At 29.1% G+C, this 19,143-nt stretch overlaps 1 protein-coding gene across 8 annotated transcripts in view; it reads right to left on the bottom strand.

Annotated features, from left to right (window-relative positions):
• LOC118200518 (brefeldin A-inhibited guanine nucleotide-exchange protein 3) overlaps positions 1-19,143 on the bottom strand; it is a 153,913-nt gene that overhangs the window by 55,313 nt on the left and 79,457 nt on the right. For 6 of the 8 annotated variants that reach the window (XR_015040420.1, XM_085813901.1, XM_085813898.1 and 3 more), the window contains 8 exons: positions 18,383-18,562; positions 15,908-16,175; positions 15,444-15,606; positions 10,818-10,956; positions 9,324-9,513; positions 6,254-6,424; positions 2,738-2,867; positions 2,287-2,515 (listed from right to left, as the gene is read on the bottom strand). Coding sequence is in view for 6 of the 8 variants with exons in the window: in XM_085813901.1 (XP_085670027.1) it covers positions 2,287-2,515; positions 2,738-2,867; positions 6,254-6,424; positions 9,324-9,513; positions 10,818-10,956; positions 15,444-15,606; positions 15,908-16,175; positions 18,383-18,562 (1,470 nt within the window). In the remaining 2 variants the exon portion in view is untranslated. Of the gene's footprint in view, positions 1-1,996; positions 2,045-2,286; positions 2,516-2,737; positions 2,868-6,253; positions 6,425-9,323; positions 9,514-10,817; positions 10,957-15,443; positions 15,607-15,907; positions 16,176-18,382; positions 18,563-19,143 lie in introns of all 8 variants that reach the window. The other 2 variants (XR_015040419.1, XM_085813903.1) reach the window with 1 other exon arrangement.

Raw genomic sequence — 19,143 nt, 5'->3', positions numbered from 1 at the left:
TTTTATTGATAAATCAGGGGTTGAATTAGAGAGTAATTATCTTCGTGTTGATATAACACTCAAAAGCACAGAAAATGAAAGTGATGAAATTAATAGACCCTACTAAAACTAATAGACCCTACTAAATACAAAAATATATTTAGGTGTGCACTAACAGTGAAAGCACTTTTTAGGTCAACATACTTCTGTGAACAGGTTTCTTCACAACTTAAAATAATAAAGAGCAAGTACAGAAATACGCCAACTCTAGAGCATGCAAAAAAGAATACAGTGCTGGCATGCTGTGTATCAGAATATGTGCAAAATTGTAATAAGTCATCAGAGAATATTAATAATCACACCTCATTAACATAATAGAATTACCTCATGTAATTCCGTCTTAGGGATATTTGACAATTTAACAGTTATACTTATTTGTATTAGTAACTAGTTTATTATTATGTGCTTTTCTTTATATTCTAATTTGAAATAAAATTAGTTTGAACTTATTCATGAAGTTTCTTCAGTTTTTTGTATGTTCATATTAACTTATTATTATCTCCTTATTATTTGGAAACAAAAATCATCCAATAAAATCATATATTTTGACGAAATTGTTATTTCCCAACCATAAAATATTGGATACCAATGAGTCACAGCAGAAATTTTAAAGTAGCCCTTAAGGCAAAGCTGGTTGGACACCACTGATCTAGACAAATGTTATAATGTTTGAATTGACACATAAAAAAGCATGCAGTGAAGGCTTCACTCTTAAAAATTTTTAACATTCTGCAGATTGTGCAGGGACCTTTGTATGCTCCAATGTCAGCTAGAAAAATCTGCAGTAAATTGGGCGAAATTACCTTGCAAAAACTGCATTTGACATAACGTCAACAAATATGAAAGATTACAATGGTGTCAAGACTGAGTCTTTTGATGTAATAAATGACATTGGATAATGTTAAGTGGTGAATCCTGTTTCTACCCTGTTAATGATAAATCATCAAATGGCAGTCTGGAAGTGATGTGGAGACAGATTCAATCCTGCTGCAATCACTGAACAAACACTATACTGCTCATCAATATGACAATGATTTTTGGTGCATTCAACATCAACAGCAGGTCACCTTAATTTCAATAAGGAGTACAATGATTAACACATTGATATGAGGTTAAGGTGTTCAGCTGACTGCATTACCTGTTGTCAGAGGTCATAAAATGATCTTTTTCAGCAAGATAATGGCCATAGTTAACATCAGCATGCAAACTCCAGAAGGTATCCTAATCCTCTTGGCCTACAAACTCCCGAGCAGTAAAATTGCTGAACTCAGGTAGTTTGATCTGGTGTTCAAATCCTGGTGAACAGACTGCCTGCATGACTGTTTTTGTGGTTTTCCCTATGTGTAATGTGTATATCTAAAGTCAGTTTTCCTTAGAAAGTCCTTCAGAAAGGCATCCCTACCCTTAGGCATATAGTCTTCAAGTGCTTTGCCAAAATCACATAAACCAAACCAGATCCTTTTTTGACCATTATGGTGTGCAGATCTCTCCCCGGTTCAGCATTTGTGAGACTAACTGGTCTTTGATTGCTCTGCTCTAGCTTGAAACAAAGGATGAACTGTGACAATTAAGGAAACAATATGGCCATCCATACCTCTAGACAATATGCAAATATTGATGGGCTAGGAATCACAAAGAGTTGTTGTTAATATCACACAAAGAGGTGGTTTTACTTTCTATTTTTTACCCTATATGTTTAATAATTGTACTACATAACATTCTTAGAATTAAAATGATTTAGTTAAAAATGCATTCTCTGTCTGTGTATTGATTTTAATCACATTCTTACCACTTCTTTGACATAATAATTACATTTAAAGATAAGACCAGAATATACAATGTGCAAGGTTGCAGCTAAAGTATGTGGAAATAAAACTGGCATTTTAAACGATAGGAAATTATAACACATATAATAAATATTATTCACATTAAAATAATATAAACAAAGATAGCATACTATACAGGAACGGGACAGACTTTTCTATACTTAGATGTATGCACACATCTAGAAGAAATGTAATAAAATTTTTTGTTGTACTAAGCAAACATACCTTTAACAAGAGTAATAAATGTTGTATACCTATTATCCTAGTAGGTATACAACATAACTAATGAAATTACAATTAAAAAGGAACAGTTTTTACTTATTTTTATCAAAATTTCTATACTTCAAGGTTAGAATGAAAGAAAACATCAATAAAATCAAACAAAACAGCAACAGAATTAAATAGAATGAACAATGCTTACTTGATGAGAAAGTGTCCTCAGTCTCTCTGATTCTTGGACTGAACAATCTCTTCTAGCAGCAACTTTTACCTCGCCTATATCTCCATAAAAATTATCAGAATCAATACGAAAACAAACCATCAATTGTTTTATACTGTGCAAGCTCACTTCACATGTTCGTTGCAAATTAAAGCAAACTATGTCCCATATTTGTGTAGTAAAATATTTTCCCGCACTTAGAACAGTATGCCTGAAATTAAATAAAAGATTACACATATTACACATAAATAATATGAATTATACATTATAAAAGATATATGATATTTCACAGTTAAATATCATACTAATGGAACATCATAAAGTGAAATGAAGTTTACAGCATTAGGAAGTATTTTCTATATTGAATTTTAAAAATCTTCTTAGCAGTACAAAATTACAAACATTAAATATAATAATGAAACAAATTTATCACCTAATACAAGCACAACCAAGACGAGATATGATTTCCATAGGTTGAGCAACACATTCTGCTAATACAAAGAAAAGCTGCTGGATCATCAAATGAACACCAGACTCTTCAGACAATTTTTCAGGAGAAACTTCTGTTAATAAATAGATAATTTCAAAAATCATACAAACCATAATTTGAAATCATCAATTATACCTTCATTTTACTGTTACAAAAATTATACGGTTGCTCAAAGTTTAATGAAAAAAAGTTTTTTATTTCTACCCTTTTATCATTTCTACTTCAGTACAAAATAAATACTAAGTTTTTTACATTCTACCAGATTTTCTAATAATATTTATGATCTTTGTGATACACTGGAAATCAAACAATTGAAAAATAATAAAATTAGTCTATTCAAGTTAATAAGGTAAAAGGTTAATGAAAGTAATGAGAAAAACAGCAAAGAACAAATTCCAAGTGAAATATATGCAACAGCAATACCAGTTAAAATAGCATATCAATTAATTAGGCCATCTGACCGATCAAACAAATCAAATTCATATGCCACTCTTATTGCTGACTTCAGCAAATAATTTGAAGTTTGAAAATGCTAGGCTACCAATTCAAACTGAAATTATAAAACTAACTTTAGATCATTGGGCCAATTGCTTAATTAAATCAAAAAGTAACGCAATAGAATATGGTCCATGTAAGCAATGAATAATATGGTCCATTTATGAAAAATTAACAAAATGATACTTTAAAAGAAAATAATAGTATAAACATTTTTGATCATATGATGTTAGAAACATCTATATTCCATTCTCCCCCAGTCACCTATATTTCATTTTATATCATACACTACCAGAAAATTTTACCATAACCTGACTGACGAATTTCCAATTCTGAAAGGTGCTGTCATTTTCCTTGAAATATGATTGCTAATTTTCTTCACAAATTAAAACTCTATACTGCTTAACAAATTAAGTGATTTAAGAGCAATATAAATATTCTTAATAATTTAAGGCTTTACTTTTTTAATAATATATCTAACTGATACAATTCATAGCATACCTACAATAGAGCTTTCATTAGTCAAAATTTGTTATTAAAAAGTGAAACTTCATTCAAAATGTGCAATTTGAAATTAATATGAATCTTTATTGATAAACTAAATTATTGATTACTGACATTTTTTTCTGCTCCATTCAGTTTTAGTTTATCAAAGTTTGACAATAATTATTATAATTTATAATACAGCTAAATGACAATTTTTACAAACATTTACACTATCAGTTCAATTACTAAAGGATACTTCTAATATCATATAAATTATAGATCTCAACAAACAAATATTTGCATGTTACCTAAAAACAGCTCTGATTTTCATACTGAATGCATTTTAAACATAATCTGCCACAAAAATATATGTTTCTTTAATATACTTTAAAGGAAATATAACGTTTTCATTTGATAAATAAACTCTTCTACTGCCAAATTAAAATTCAAGATCAGATTACCTTTTACTTTTTTAAATAATGTATTAATACAAATGCTATAAAATAAAATGTATTTAATTTATAATGCACCTAATAGATAATTTTCATGAATTGCAGCCGTTTTATAGTTAACAAATATGTTTTGAATGCCCTACGTTATGTAGCTAGTGCAGAATCATTTGCTTTTTAAAATTTTAAAGGTAAACACTATTTTACCTGTGAAAATTAGTTACCATTTCATCTATGAAAACAGAGACTATAACTCTGTTTTCGCAGACTACAATATCTTCTTCTTTTTTTTTTTTTTTTTAAAAAGCACTTGCAAGAACAGAATTAAAAGTTACTGCAATCTAACACTTTACAAGTTTTGTAAAGCTCTCTAAGCATTTACAAAGCTTTGTGAATGTAAAAGATAAATTACAATAATTTTAAAATCATGGGTAAATAAAATCTGCTATCAATAAAACTTCAAAGAAATCACAATTTTCTGATTCAAACTGCTAAAAATACAGGTTTTCAGCTAGCCTTGCATAGCAAAATATTTAATACATTAAATACTAACAAAATACAAAATAAAAAACCTTTCTATAAATTTTCAAAGGTATACAAAAGGCAATCAATCTTTACAGAATCTAACAGTTAATTTGCATTTGAAAGCAGTGCAAGTGAAATTAAAATGAGACATAAAAATGAGTTATTCTAAACAGGACATTAAACTAAACCATACAAAATAAATATCTGCCTTAATAATATATAAAAATGCCATTAAAACAATCTGTGTCACATACAATTCAAGATACTAGTACTACTAAATTAACCTTATTTAAAACTAAAGTAATTAAAAAGAAAACTTACTTTTCATAATTGATTCCACTATTAATGTATTCTATAATACAGTCAAAAGTCTTTAATCCGGACTGGATTATCGATTTTTACGGATTATAGATCATCAATTTAAATATAGTAAAATGACATGCAGAAATTATAAAATTAAAAATATGAAACCGTAATTTATGAAATAAAGAACAATATGATCTAAAGGGTATCAAAATTTAAAAAAAAAAAAAAAAAAAAAGAAGAAGAAGAAGAAGAAAGAAAGGAAGAAAAAGAAAAAAAGCTTAATATTTATTTGTTTAGTTTATTAAACATTTCTTTCAATGTAAGTTGTTTAAGTTGCTCCGTTTTATATGATAATACTTTCTCTTTAATTCTATAAGCAGACATAATTTCTTGTTCTGTTTCATCTTACCAGTTACAAAGTTCCGCTGTTCAAGTCCTATAATTGCTGTGTCGAGAATACCGACTAATTTGTCAATCAAAATTTTTTTGTTTTCAATAGCCTCTGTGACACTTTCTTCACTATCAGAAGTGAATTATAATGACAAGAAATTTGATTTAAATCATATCAATGATGGAGTACATCGAGATGAAATACTACATTTAGTAAGGAATTATAAGCCAAATAAAATTAAAACATCTGCCCTGAAGATAAGGATAGTGCTGACAGATCAACTTTCACTTCATTGCAAGCCACGACGCCCCCCCCCCACAAAGCAGCATGAAATTAATAAACAGATTTCGAAATGGTTAGAGAAACAAAGGATATGCCTTTATCCATTTTTTGCAGCAATTCCACTTTTTGTTTGATGGACATCGAAACATGCTTTCGCTTTGTAGATAGATCCTTTGGCAGCTCCAGAATCGGAAATTCTTTTTGACATAATCGAAAGTTCAAGCTTACTTTTATAAAATTGCTCTAACAGTCTGCAAAAAATAATAAGCCGGATCCAATTATAAGATTAAGGAACAACGCAATCTGCAACATTAACTGAAATAGACAATTAGATAATTTTAGCTTTACCGTCCATTATATATTAAACGCGCATGCGTAAACGCATATGCGCATATACACATGCGCAGAAAGTTCGTAGCTTTGAGATCCGGATTACGGGTGTCCGTATTAACAACTTTTGACTGCATATACAAAAATCTAATATAAATTGAAAAAGATGAAAGAAATGACAAAAATTTAAAATACCTGCTAAGTACTGTATGTAATCAACAACCAAATCTGTTGCTAAACCACAACACTGCTTGAAATTGGTTGCAAAGTTCTGCCAACCACGATAGATCTTTGTTGTTCTTCGTAGCCAATTCTGAAGCATAGGCAACAAAAGGTGATTGACACAGTAAATTCCAAACTCTGGACCTAAATATAATTATTTAGTTTTACTATTTCAAGAAGAAGAGTAGTGTACATAATATTTATCTCAACAAGTAAAAGGAAAAGCTAGAACATTTTTAAAAGAAATAGATAGTACCATAATTCAGAAATTTATACTCATTACAATTATGATTTTTAACATCATCTTTTCTTTAAAATGTATTAGAATTTTCTGATTTAAATTAACACTAAAAAAAATACAAAAAAAAAAAAAAAAAAAAAACTGTATTTCAATGCATGATTTTATATAATATTTCATACAAATGGTATGTTTAAAACATCCTAATCATATTTTTCTCTTTCCACAAATTAAAAAAAAAAAATGGTAGTAAATATTCTGAAGTTGAAATGCTGTTACTGTCCATCCATGCCAATATTTTGATGAGAGTGATTAAAAGAAATTATTTAAAAACAAATAAATTTATGGTACTTTAATAACAAATGAGCCTTTTAGTCTCGTCTAATTTCTATGCACTTAATATTATATGCTATTTCCTATACAGTCAAAAGTCGTTAATTCGGACCTCAAAGCTAAAAGCTTTCTGCACATGCGCCGCGTTGATGCATGCGCATAGGCGTTTAAGCGTGCGCATTAGACCTTTACGACTGCGCATTTGCGTGTGCACAAGCGCAGAATACGTTTTTGCTGCACGTTTAATGTACAACGGACAGCATAAGCTAAAATTATCTAATTGTCTATTTCAGTTAATTTTGATGATTGCGTTGTTCCTTAATCTTCAAATTGGATCCGGCTTATTATTTTTTGCAGACTGTAAGAGCAATTTTATAAAAGTAAGTTTGAACTTTCGATTATGTCAAATAGAATTTCCGATGCTGGAGCTCCTAAAGGATCTACGAAAACAAAAGTATGTTTCGATGTCCGTCAAACAAAAAGTGGAATTGCTCCAAAAAATGGATAAAGGCATATCCTTTGTTTATCTAACCATTCCGAAATCTGTTTATCAATTTCACCCTGCTCTGCACGGGGGGGGGGGGGGGGGACGTTGTGGTGCGCAATGAACTGGAAGTTGATCTGTCAACACTATCGTTATCTTCAGAGCAGATGTTTTTATTTTATTCGGCTTATAAGTCCTTATTAAATGTAGTATTTCATCTCGATGTACTTCGTCTTTGATATGATTTAAATCAAATTCCTTGTCATCATAAATATCACGAATACAAATCAAATAGTTTTCTGGTTGCAATTTTCTAATTTCGGCTATGCATAATGTATGCTTTACGCATGCACGCGTTGAAAGAAATGTTTAATAAAGTAAACAAATAAATGTTAAGCTTTTTTTTTTTTTTTTTTTTTTGTAAATTTTGATACCCTTTAGATCATAATTGCTCATTATTTTATAAATTACGGTTTCATATTTTTAATTTTATAATTTCTGCATGCCACCTTACCAGATTTAAACTGATGATCTATAATCCGGAATCACCGAAGTCCCGATGAGTCCGGATTAAAGACTTTTGACTGTATATCTTATAGCTTATAGCTACAGCAAATCTCCAAAGAAATAAAAATCTGATATAATAAACTTTATGGATATCTTTCACTGGATTTTTAGTATTTTTCATATTTTTTCCAAAATTTCTTTAAGTTTTAACTGAAAAATTATTTAGCCTTAAAATCATTAATGTTTAGGATGCAAGCATCTATATTTCATTCACGTCAGGGTGGTGTAACCAGAGCTCAGTAAAGAAGTAAAGAAGTACCGGAGCTCATCTTATTTAGGGCTCTGGTGCCTCCTGCTAGAATTGTAATTTATCTTAAAAATTCAGAAGTACCGGAACTGGGCTTCGGTGGGCTCTGGCGCAATTTAAGCACTGAATAAAAGGCAAAGAAAAAATGGATTTCAACATATTCAGAATGTGATATATTTTTTCAAATATGCAATGATGATGTGGCTACATTTAAAGATTTGAGCGGTGAAGATACTGTGACAGAAATTATGCAGTCTGATGCAAGCTAGGCATTCAAACTGCGACAGGAATTAAAATGTGAAAGGGAGATACCAAAGATTCTTCTTCTGATGCCGATGTTAATGTTGAATAAATACCATGCACAGAAAATGAACACCTTACTAGATGCCAAAGCTGCAATGTATGTCATTAACAAGCTTTTATTAACATAAAGTGCAGAGCTGAAATTGATGGAATTTTTAAATTCTTGCACAAAAAGATGGATAAAATTTTCCTGCAACCAGAATCATGCAGAAGATTACATATTTTTTGGGGTGAGCTCATGAGTTAGGTAAAAGGTAATGGTAAATTCATCAATATTTCTTGTTATTCATTTTTGGTGATTTTATATTTTTATGGATAAAACAATTACTCATAATTATATATGCGTATTTTAAGGGGAGATTATGTAATTACAGGAAAGGATCAGAATTATGGCTTTTGAGCTAAATAATTTAGCATATAAAATTATTATTACATGGTAAAACTGAAAAAAATTAATAACGAATTTAATAGTTGCATACAACAAAAATTGTAATTAAAACTCAATATGACTTCCTTCAAAATTAATAGTTATTATTCACTTTTTTGGTAAATGTGATGTTAATCAGTTTCCCTCCTCTTCTGATTCATCAATCAATTTTCACACTATTTTGTGAGATAATCTTTTTTCCTTATTGAAGCAGATACAGTGAACCAAGCTTTTGATCCTGCTCAGATCATTATAGTGAGTCTGTAGTTATTTTATCAGTTGAAATTTTCTCAGATACTAGATGAATAATGACAGAATAACCTGAATAACTTAAGCACTTTTACATTAGAAACAGATATCTTAATAAGATCCTAAGATTCTTTTAACTAGCCAACACACTGCAATTCCAAATGCATCATATTAATACTGATTATCAAAATATACCTGGAACATCTTTAAGATGTTGCAGCATGTTGAACAATGATTCAATAGTATGTGATTGATATCGTTTAGGGCAAGTAGCTAATGCACCAGCTAAGCCTTCCAGAAGAAGGAACCAAACATGCATAATACCAGTGTGTTTATCAAGACTCTGAAGGGTAACTTGAACTTCAATTTGTTTGATAACATTAACCTGAAAAAAAAAAAGGTCATATTATTCATAAGTAAGAAAATATTAAAATTATTCAAAAGAATCAGTTCTTTGACAAAAATTCTATTTCTCCAATGGTAACAATAGAAAAATACTGAGTAACAAATTTCTAGATCACTCAATATATATTATATGTACAAAAATTTCTTTGAGTGTATTTTTATTCAATAATATTATTTTTTTCTAACAATGATAAATAATTGTGAATCAAAGCGTAGAAATTATACTCAGGCATTACAGACAGCTTTAATCAGGTGTCCTTCAGATAACATGTGTAATTTCTTTCACTTTTGAAGGGGAGAAAATTCTACAGAATTTCTTTTAAATTGTAACATGCATATATACAGAGGGTAATTACACATTTCAAACAATTTCGATAAAAAAAACTTTAAAACCAAATGTCTGGCATTATTTGAAATAAAAAATATCATCTGTTACTTTTAAGTTTATTCATTTTTCAAACTGTCACAGGTAAACAAGCTGTAGATTGAAAGATACATATCAGCACTTTTTGAATTGAAATATTCCTGTTCCATAATTCAAAAATAGATGCGAAATGTATGATATTAAAATTTTTAATGCAAAATAAGCAACATTATTATTTAGAAAGGAAAAAAAAACATCATTCATTACTTCTACATGTGAAGAGGACTTCAAATGAATGTACTGTTTCTAAAGTGGTAATTCTGTGCAAGCAATCAAAGAGACAGTTTGTAAAACTACATAAACAATAGTTTGGTCATTTTTCATCATTCCCTATAAATTTAACAATCCTTTCTCCATGGAATTGGATCAAACTGCAAAGAATTTTGAAAGATCTGCATATGCTGGTTGCCAAATATGCTCAATGGGAGAGGGGAGCTTAACACTACACTCTCGTTTTCACATTACACAACAGAAAGGTGATCCCCAATAAAAAATATAAAAAGAAAAAATAAAATTAAAAAAAAAAAAAAAAAAGTGAAATAAACTATCTAAACTTGTAAATTTATGGCCATGAAGTTTTTTATTGGACAATTCATGATTTTTAACATAATTTTATAATGTGGGGACATAAAAACACCAGTCTCATTATGAATTATGAGTAGTTTTCCAATAACAGCAGTTTTCCAATAATAGTAAAATTCAATAAAACCTTTTCAATTTTTTTTAATCATTAAATGAAATTTATTTTTTGGATATCTAAAAACATAGCATGAAAAGTAAAATGAAATACCAATAATATGAATTTTAACTGTGCTATGTTGTTAAAAGTTGGAATAAAATTAATTTAGTTAAATACTTACATCCATCATTTTTCCTATCGCAGTCTCACTTTTATTATCTTCAGACTCATTAGAAATACTGCTTGGATCATCAAAATGCACTAGTTGCATTCCAGGTATAAAAAAATCTACAATGTTGGGTTCAGAACGTAGCTGGATCCTAAAAAACAAATGTACTGCACTCTTAAAAATAAATAAATCTCTTTGCAGATATGCCAGCACATCCTGACATATTATTCACAGCATGTTTTACAAGCAGACAACGAAAACTAACATCAATGTATGAGAACAGATTTCCTTAAAAAGACTACTATAATTGCAAAACATAGATATTTTTATCATTGCACAGCACAGAATTAACATATTAAAAACATAATACTCAAAGCCTACTGAAATGTCATTTATGGTAAAAGGAAGAATACCTCAAAAAGTGTCATCCAACCCATGTTTAAAACCTTGTTAAATAGATAATGCAAGCAGATTGGATAGTTCAAAATAGCAAAAGCACAAGAAAAAAGGAATGTACTGAATGTTTAGCTGAAATAAATAATCTACAATAGTCAAAGAGAAGAAATTCAAAAGGTACAATAAGGAATTTAAAAAAAAATCCTCGCAATTTACACTTGGATACAGACATTTAAATGAACACAAAATAATTAGCACTAAAAAAATTACAATTCCCCATCCCCATTAACTGGATTTGTTACACATGTTAGAGATGTTTAAAAAATTCAATGAGAATACAGCAAAGTTTGGACACTCTTCAAACAATTAAGGAAGCAAATGCTGAAATTTATTCAATATGCACTAATAATTTTGGCTTTTGTATACTGCATTTTTGCAATAAAAATTTTGTAAGGTCCCTTTCTTTTACTACAAAACGTATTTCTATTACATTATTTCATCTGAATTTAATACATAGTTTTGATATGAATTTTTGTAATAATAACAACTATTTTTGGACACTTTGCATTTCAAAAACACTAATGAAATTTCTGCAGTGCATATGCCTTCAAATAATAAACAAGATGTAACAAATATTTTATATATAATATCACAGATATATTTCTCAACTACTTCCAAGCATTTTAACATTGGAATTTTCACATAACATAAAAATAAATAAAAAAGAAAGAAAATCTCAAAGATTTCAGATTTCATATTATGCCCTTAAAGTTTTGTATGTTACTTTATTTATTAAATACCATGTTCTTCAAACTCAAACCAGATAAAATTCAATTCAGCAGCAATATCACAAAATAATTTTAAAAAAGCATAGCTTTAGAATTTCCGATACACAGCCTCGTGTGCTGGAGATAAAAATGTTTCTTTCCATAAGGTGTTGCCATTGCTCCCTTTGAAATTGTTGAGTTTGTTCATCAAAAATTTGTTAAAGTTTTACAAAATTTGAAATAGATAATAAAACAAAATAAAAATTAAAAATTCTGGCTCCCAAGTGGTTATGTTTGATTGGAGGACTATGTTATTCAAAATTTGATGGCTCTAGGTACCGTTGTTTTTGCACAATGTAAGAAACATTCATGCAGAATCTTCATTTAGTTTCTTTAGATATAATACATGGTGACAACATTTGGTGGCAACAGTTTGCAAAATGAATCAATGCAGAAAGTGAAATGACACAAAATGTCGTTTTGAGACTAATAGCCCTTTGTGTCTAACTCCCCTTTGGGATAAAAACTAATAAGAGTAAATAATTTTGCTTTAATTAATCTCAAAAATATGCTTATTAAATATATCAATCATTGATCTTATGTAATATACATGTGAGCACTTAAAAATGTTTTAATTGCACACTCTTGTTTTTTTCTCTTTATAATGGTTAAAAACAATTAAACGACATTTTCTTTGCTTTCAAAATTAAAGTTTCTTCTGCAGCATTTCAGTTTTGACATTCTACTACTTTTTAAGTATATGCAAGTTCCAATTCCTTGAGTATCACTTTTGACTATGTCCACTATCACCTCCTGCATTTTCTCTTTAGATTCTGACAATACACTATGACAAGAATTTTTCAAACAGAAAATGAACTATTATGCAAGATGAAATTTCAGTTAGCATGATCTTTCCTCTTAAGCAGGGTTCATAGCCACATTTTAGTTAAAAAAATAAGCACCTACAAGCACATTTTAACAAAAAAAAAAAAAAAAAAAAAAAAAAAAAAAAAAAAAAAAAAAAGCACCTGTCTAATTACATCATACACAACTGCATAACCTTAAAAATTAGACTTGTAATTTAAAATATGAGAAATAAAGTACTTATTAAGAGAGAATAAGCATTACCTCAACCATGGAAAATAATTACTTTTTTTTTTTTTGTTTTTATTTTTAAATAATAGTTCAATTTACAGAACTAGTTTACAATGAGAGGGAAAAAAATAAACTATGAAGAACTAAACTATATTACAAGATTTAATGATGAAATTTCAGTTCAAAATAGAGAAAATAAATAATAATAAGGTATATTTATTGTATTCGCTTGGAACCTAATAATAAATACAATTTATTTTTCCACTCATATTGATATTTAAATAACTTAAATCTAAATTTTCATTGTATATCAGTTTTCTCTTAACAGATATTGCAAGCAAAGCAATTTAAGTAAAAAAGAGGAACATTTCTGAAATCAGAAGACAGAAATTTGATTCATGCAGTCATGTCATCTTTAACAGTAAAAGGTTTACTAACCCGCATACTTGGAAATTGGTGAATATTCGGACAGTCAAGCGTAACTTGAAGGAGCGGAGGGGGGGGGTAGACTGTAGCCGCTCTTTAGATTTTTCCGCTAAATAAATGCTTTTGACATTTTAATATGTGCATCATATAAAAATAAACCAACGGAACTAAAAATTATTCTGTTTAGCAAGCACAGTAAAACTCTTTTAAGCGTTCATAAACAAATCTCGGACTGAACATCAAAATTAATTATCTCTGCAAAATATCGCAAACGTTATTTCACAATACGTGCGCCGTAATTCTTTTCTACGTGATATTACGCAATCTGAATCAACAACTGCCGGTATTAGGAAAATAAAGAACTAAATAACTGGAGTGTTTTTCATTCTAATTTTCAACAGACGGCGTTAGATTTCCGGAATAGAATCATTCTTCGCTTGGGTTGGTAGACCGCAGAACTTTTAGTCCTATTCAATCCAGATCGGAAAGTGACCCCCCCAGAAAAAAAAAAAAAAAAAAAAAAAAAAAGAAAGAGGTCCGTGGCTTGTTTTGCAGCGAACTGTAACAGTTTCAATATTCAAGATTTTGCGGAGAAAGGGGAGACCTCCCAACCTTAGTACTGTACAATATATTGGCCAAAAAAAATTTAATTATTTTGACTATTCGATTACTTTTCCTTTATTTAAGCCATTCCAAATATTATTCCTTAGAAATCTAATCTGTGTTAAAACACAACCATTTTTGGAAGTTTACTATACTTCAGCAGTTATTGCAACTATGTTATTATAAACATTCATACATATGCCCATAATATAAGCATAACGATCATAATAAACATGAATATGAACTAACCAAGCAGAACGAGAATGCAAATTTTTAAGATCTTGATAGAAATTCAAACGTGTGTAGTATTTGGGTGGGAGGAAAAGAATGCTGAATGTAGCGGAATTTTCAGCAATTCTTTTTTTTTCTGCAATTTTCTGCAATACTGCTTTCGCAATTCTTTGACTGATAAAATGACGGGCACTTGTCTGTACTCTTCGTGCACACCAAAGGTTATGTTAAGGCAGAGAAAGGGGAAAAAGCTATTTCCAGGAGTATGACTCACCATCTGACATTCCATACTAGAAAGAAAAGTTGTTTACTTATTTTCGGCTTTGGTACGAGGAAAAATAGCGCGTTCATTACACACACATACACACAAAAAAACAAGGCACTAAAAGCAAAAAATAAGCACCAAGATAAAAAAATAGGGGCTTTAAAGAAAAAGTAAGCACCTATAAGGGCCTTTATAATTTATTTTCAAATATAAGGACTTATAAGGACCGCTACGAACCCTGTTAAGTGATAATACTTTTGCTTTCTCTCCTCTTTTTTTGTCTTTGATTGTTTTGTTTCTTTATTTAACTACTCTAGTATTTAAGGTGGACCTCAATTTAATTTTTTAAAGCTGTCATCAATCTAATCAGAAATTACTAAAGAAACACAGTTAATGTCTAATAATAAACATCTACAAAACATCAAAGTTCTAAATGTTTTATAATAAATTATAAAACAATTATTTGTTAATATATTAATAAATTATAACACATTAGAATTACATGTATTTTAATACATATCTTCAACCTAATTAGATTATGAACAATTTTATTTCTTTATAAAGTATATTTATAATGAAAGTAGAAGCTGCCTGTTATTTTTCCTTAAGCCATTAATTAATATCATTACATGAAAATCATGATACTCTTTACATTAATAAATCATAACACTGTTTATTCAGCAAAGAATAAGACAATTAAGTTTATAATACAGTACATTTTTAATACTTATTTTTGGTGATTTTTGAAAAATTTTTGCAACAAATAAAATAGAATGAAACAGCTCACAATGCCCTAATTTTATATTTAAAAAAGTGCTTCACATTTCATACGATAGAACACATATAATGAATGACCTGTTGGCAGAATTAAAAACTGGACAAGTTGGCATTGTATACATAGAAGCTAGAATAGCAGAACATCTTTCAAGGTATCTTAAAGCTGCTAAACACATATCTAAAGGAACGATGTGGCTGTTAACATCATCAGATAAATCTGAAGATAAATCCTCTAACTCAGCTGTTGAAAGAAAATGAGGAAAATTACTAAAACATTAAAAACTAATATTTTATATTAATAATATTCATTAAAAATCCCTTAATTCTTTAATTAATTAAATTCATTAAAAATAATATTTTAGGATAATAAGCAGCTTTTTGAGTAAATTAAGTAAAGCAGACTTTTTAAGAATATATAAACTTTTAAGCATCCACATTAATTTTTGCAGAACAAACTCTGAGATTTAGTGCAAAAATACTATAATACACATAATGCACTAAAGTAACTTGTCAACATTCAAGCAAAAATAAATTAAACATACTTGGACCCTTAACATGCTTGAGTAAACACAAAAGGCAATCTACAGCAGCATATGCAAATACAAAAATATTATCTGTTCCAAGAAAAGCTTCAAAAACATCCAAAACTACTCTCAGATGGTGAATATGTTCTCGTTCCACGCCAGCTTCAGTAGTGCTGGAAGACAAACATGGAATTCGAACAGCACGCAAGGCTCCAAATAGAGGTCTCCAACCTGAACGTATTTCTGTTGTACATCCTTCCACAAATTCACATATTGAACTAACTATCTGAAATAAGCAAGCCCATATGTATTAATTAAAAAAATGTAATAAAAATAAAATCTGGCAGCTTTTTCATTTGATTAAAAATTTAGTACAAAAATTATGATCAAAGTGTATGTGTAAGTACATGATATTATATTTTTATTTTATTTTATTTCTGCTTTATACAAATAGAGAATATTTGTTAAATACATGATATATTAAATATATATATATATGTTCCCACTGACACTCAACTTTTAATTTCCCTGAATTTTTGTGACCAAAAAGAACCATTTCTCTGACACATGTAAAGAAGTTGATATTAAATAAAGTACAATAACAAGATAATTTTATATGTTTACTACAAAATACAATACAATACATATGAACTTTATATAAGTTTAACTTACTTATTTTTGGAAGGGGCCAAATTAAAGATATATATATATATATATGAAATATATATCTAAACCATTTAGATAGTACATCGGGTTTTTAAAAGTAATATCAAGTTCTGGGGGGAAAACTTATTATGTAAAAGGAACATACAGCAGTACATCACTCATAATAAATATTACACATCAGGGAGTTTTAAGATAAACTATGGAGTTTTAAATTATAATGGATTTAAAAAAATGTTTATTTAACACATTTATTTCTTGCAGTGTTTATTTCCATATTGTAGTAACTCCTAACAACACTATAAACTTTAGAAAGGTAATTAATTCCTAAAGAGAGTAGTAGTAGAAAAACTACATTTCTAAACAGAAAAATGAAAAACAACTCACTAATAAGAGTAGAATAGAGCTATAGGCTGGTAAATTTATATCACGATAGTGTGCAAGACATACGAAGTGGGCAAATACTTTCTGCAATATGGCAATTTTTGTTTATTACTTATTATTTTTAAAGCATGAACTTTTTATTACAGCCAAAAGTCTTTAATCCGGACTCGTCGGGACTTCGGCGTTTCCGGATTATCGGTTTTACCGGATTATAGATCATCAGTTTAAATCTGGTAATATGTCATGCAGAAATTATAAAATTAAAAATATGAAACCATAATTTATGAAATAAAGAGCAATTGATCTAAAGGGTATTAAAAATTTACAAAAAAAAAAAAAAAAAAAGCTTAATATTTATTTGTTTACTTCATCTTTCAACACGTGTGCGCATGCGTAAAGCATACATTACGCATAGTCGAAATTAGAAAATTGCAACAAGAAAACTATTTGATGTGTATTCATGATATTTATAATGATGAGGAATTTGATTTAAACCATATCAAAGATGGAGTATATCGAGATGAAATACTACATTTAGTAAGGAATTATAAGCCGAATAAAATAAAAACATCTGCCCTGAAGATAAGGATAGTGCTGACAGATCAACTTCCAGTTCATTGTGTGCCGTGATGTCCCCATTCCCTGGCAGAGCAGCGTGAAATTGATAAACATATTTCGGAATGGTAGCTGGATCCAATTAAAAGATTAAGGAACAACACAATCTGCAACATTAACTGAATTAGATAATTTTAGCTTAGTTTATACCATCCGTTATACATTAAACACGCATGTGTTGACGCATATGCGTATGCGTTGACGCATGCACAGAAAGTTTGTAGCTTTGAGGTCTGGATTATAGATCATTTCAGATTATGGACGTCCAAATTAAAGACTTTTGACTGTATTTGAAATGATTGATCAACTCTTTTCTTTTCCCCTGGCATTTTGAAAGATATCTGGTTTTTCCTGATCTTTTTGAAGACCATTTATATTTTCCTGAACTTTCCCAGACAATTTTTCACTTCTCTAACTTACTATGAATTTTCCTAATTTTCTATGAATTTCAATTGTCATAATTTTCTGTGAACTCAATTATGAACTTTATGTGAATTTCTATGAACTTTATGCTGTGATACACTTGGCTACAGCAGTGGTAAGGGGACATAATAAAAATTAGATAGCTCTTGAAAAGTAACAACTAGACAGTTACACTCTGCACTGTTTCCCTATACTTTTCAGTTTAATTTTTTCTCTTCATCACATAAATAATGTAATAAAAACAGAACTCTAAAATGGTTTACTACATTTTAAATGTTAGTTGCAGTGTTAAAATAGTGCAGTTAGCAAATTTTATAAGAGGCTGCAAATGGCTCATAGGTTATGTATTGCTACTATATAAGAACATACTCAAAATAAATCAAATGAAAAAAAAAAAAAGTCAATTACTTGTTCTTGAACATCTGCATCACACAATTCAAGGCAAAGAAGATTTTCAAATGGCTTAAACAGAGCTTCATTAAAATGAAAATGTGGGAGTTCAGAATTTGATGACAGGAGAGCACTGACAATATCATGGATAGTTGTTACACCTTTCTTCGCAATTACACTGTCTTTATGGCAAGCTGCCTTTTGAAATGGAAAAACAAAACAACAAATTTAGCATAAATAAGAAACTTACAAGTTTTAAAAAATATGGTTTATAATAATGGCTCTTACAAAGAAGGAATAATTTCATTTTTTTCTGATTCCATTGAAAATATATATACAGTTATTTTTGACTTGTATTTGACCATCATATTTATCTTAATTTATTTAACTTTATTTTAACTTTTGCTATTTCCTTAACCATATTTATTTTTTATAAAACCTAAATAAAATTTGTGATATTTATAAACCAATAAAGTAAATCAATTCAATGAATTTGAAACCTACTTATTTATATACATAGTACTGCCATAAGTTCTGTCAGCGCTTTCAATGCATAATAACTACTAAATAAAACCCATTAATATGCACATACTCTGAAAAAACACAAAACATGCAACAGAATAAACATACTCTTATTCAAAATGATCACTATGTGTGGCAACACAGCAGCAAAGAAGTTGAGGCCAATTTGCCAATAGCTGCACAAATCATGTCTAGTGGAATTTTTTTGGCAGCTGGCACAATAGATTTTTTTAACATTTCAATATTGTGGTGCATTT

The sequence above is a fragment of the Stegodyphus dumicola genome, chromosome 3 (assembly GCF_044657685.1).
Source record: "Stegodyphus dumicola isolate Sdum_Otavi_A_Nest chromosome 3, ASM4465768v1".
In the NCBI taxonomy this organism is placed as follows: domain Eukaryota; kingdom Metazoa; phylum Arthropoda; class Arachnida; order Araneae; family Eresidae; genus Stegodyphus; species Stegodyphus dumicola.
The sequence above is the reverse complement of the archived record's forward strand: the minus strand, read 5'-3'. Positions and strand labels throughout refer to the sequence as shown.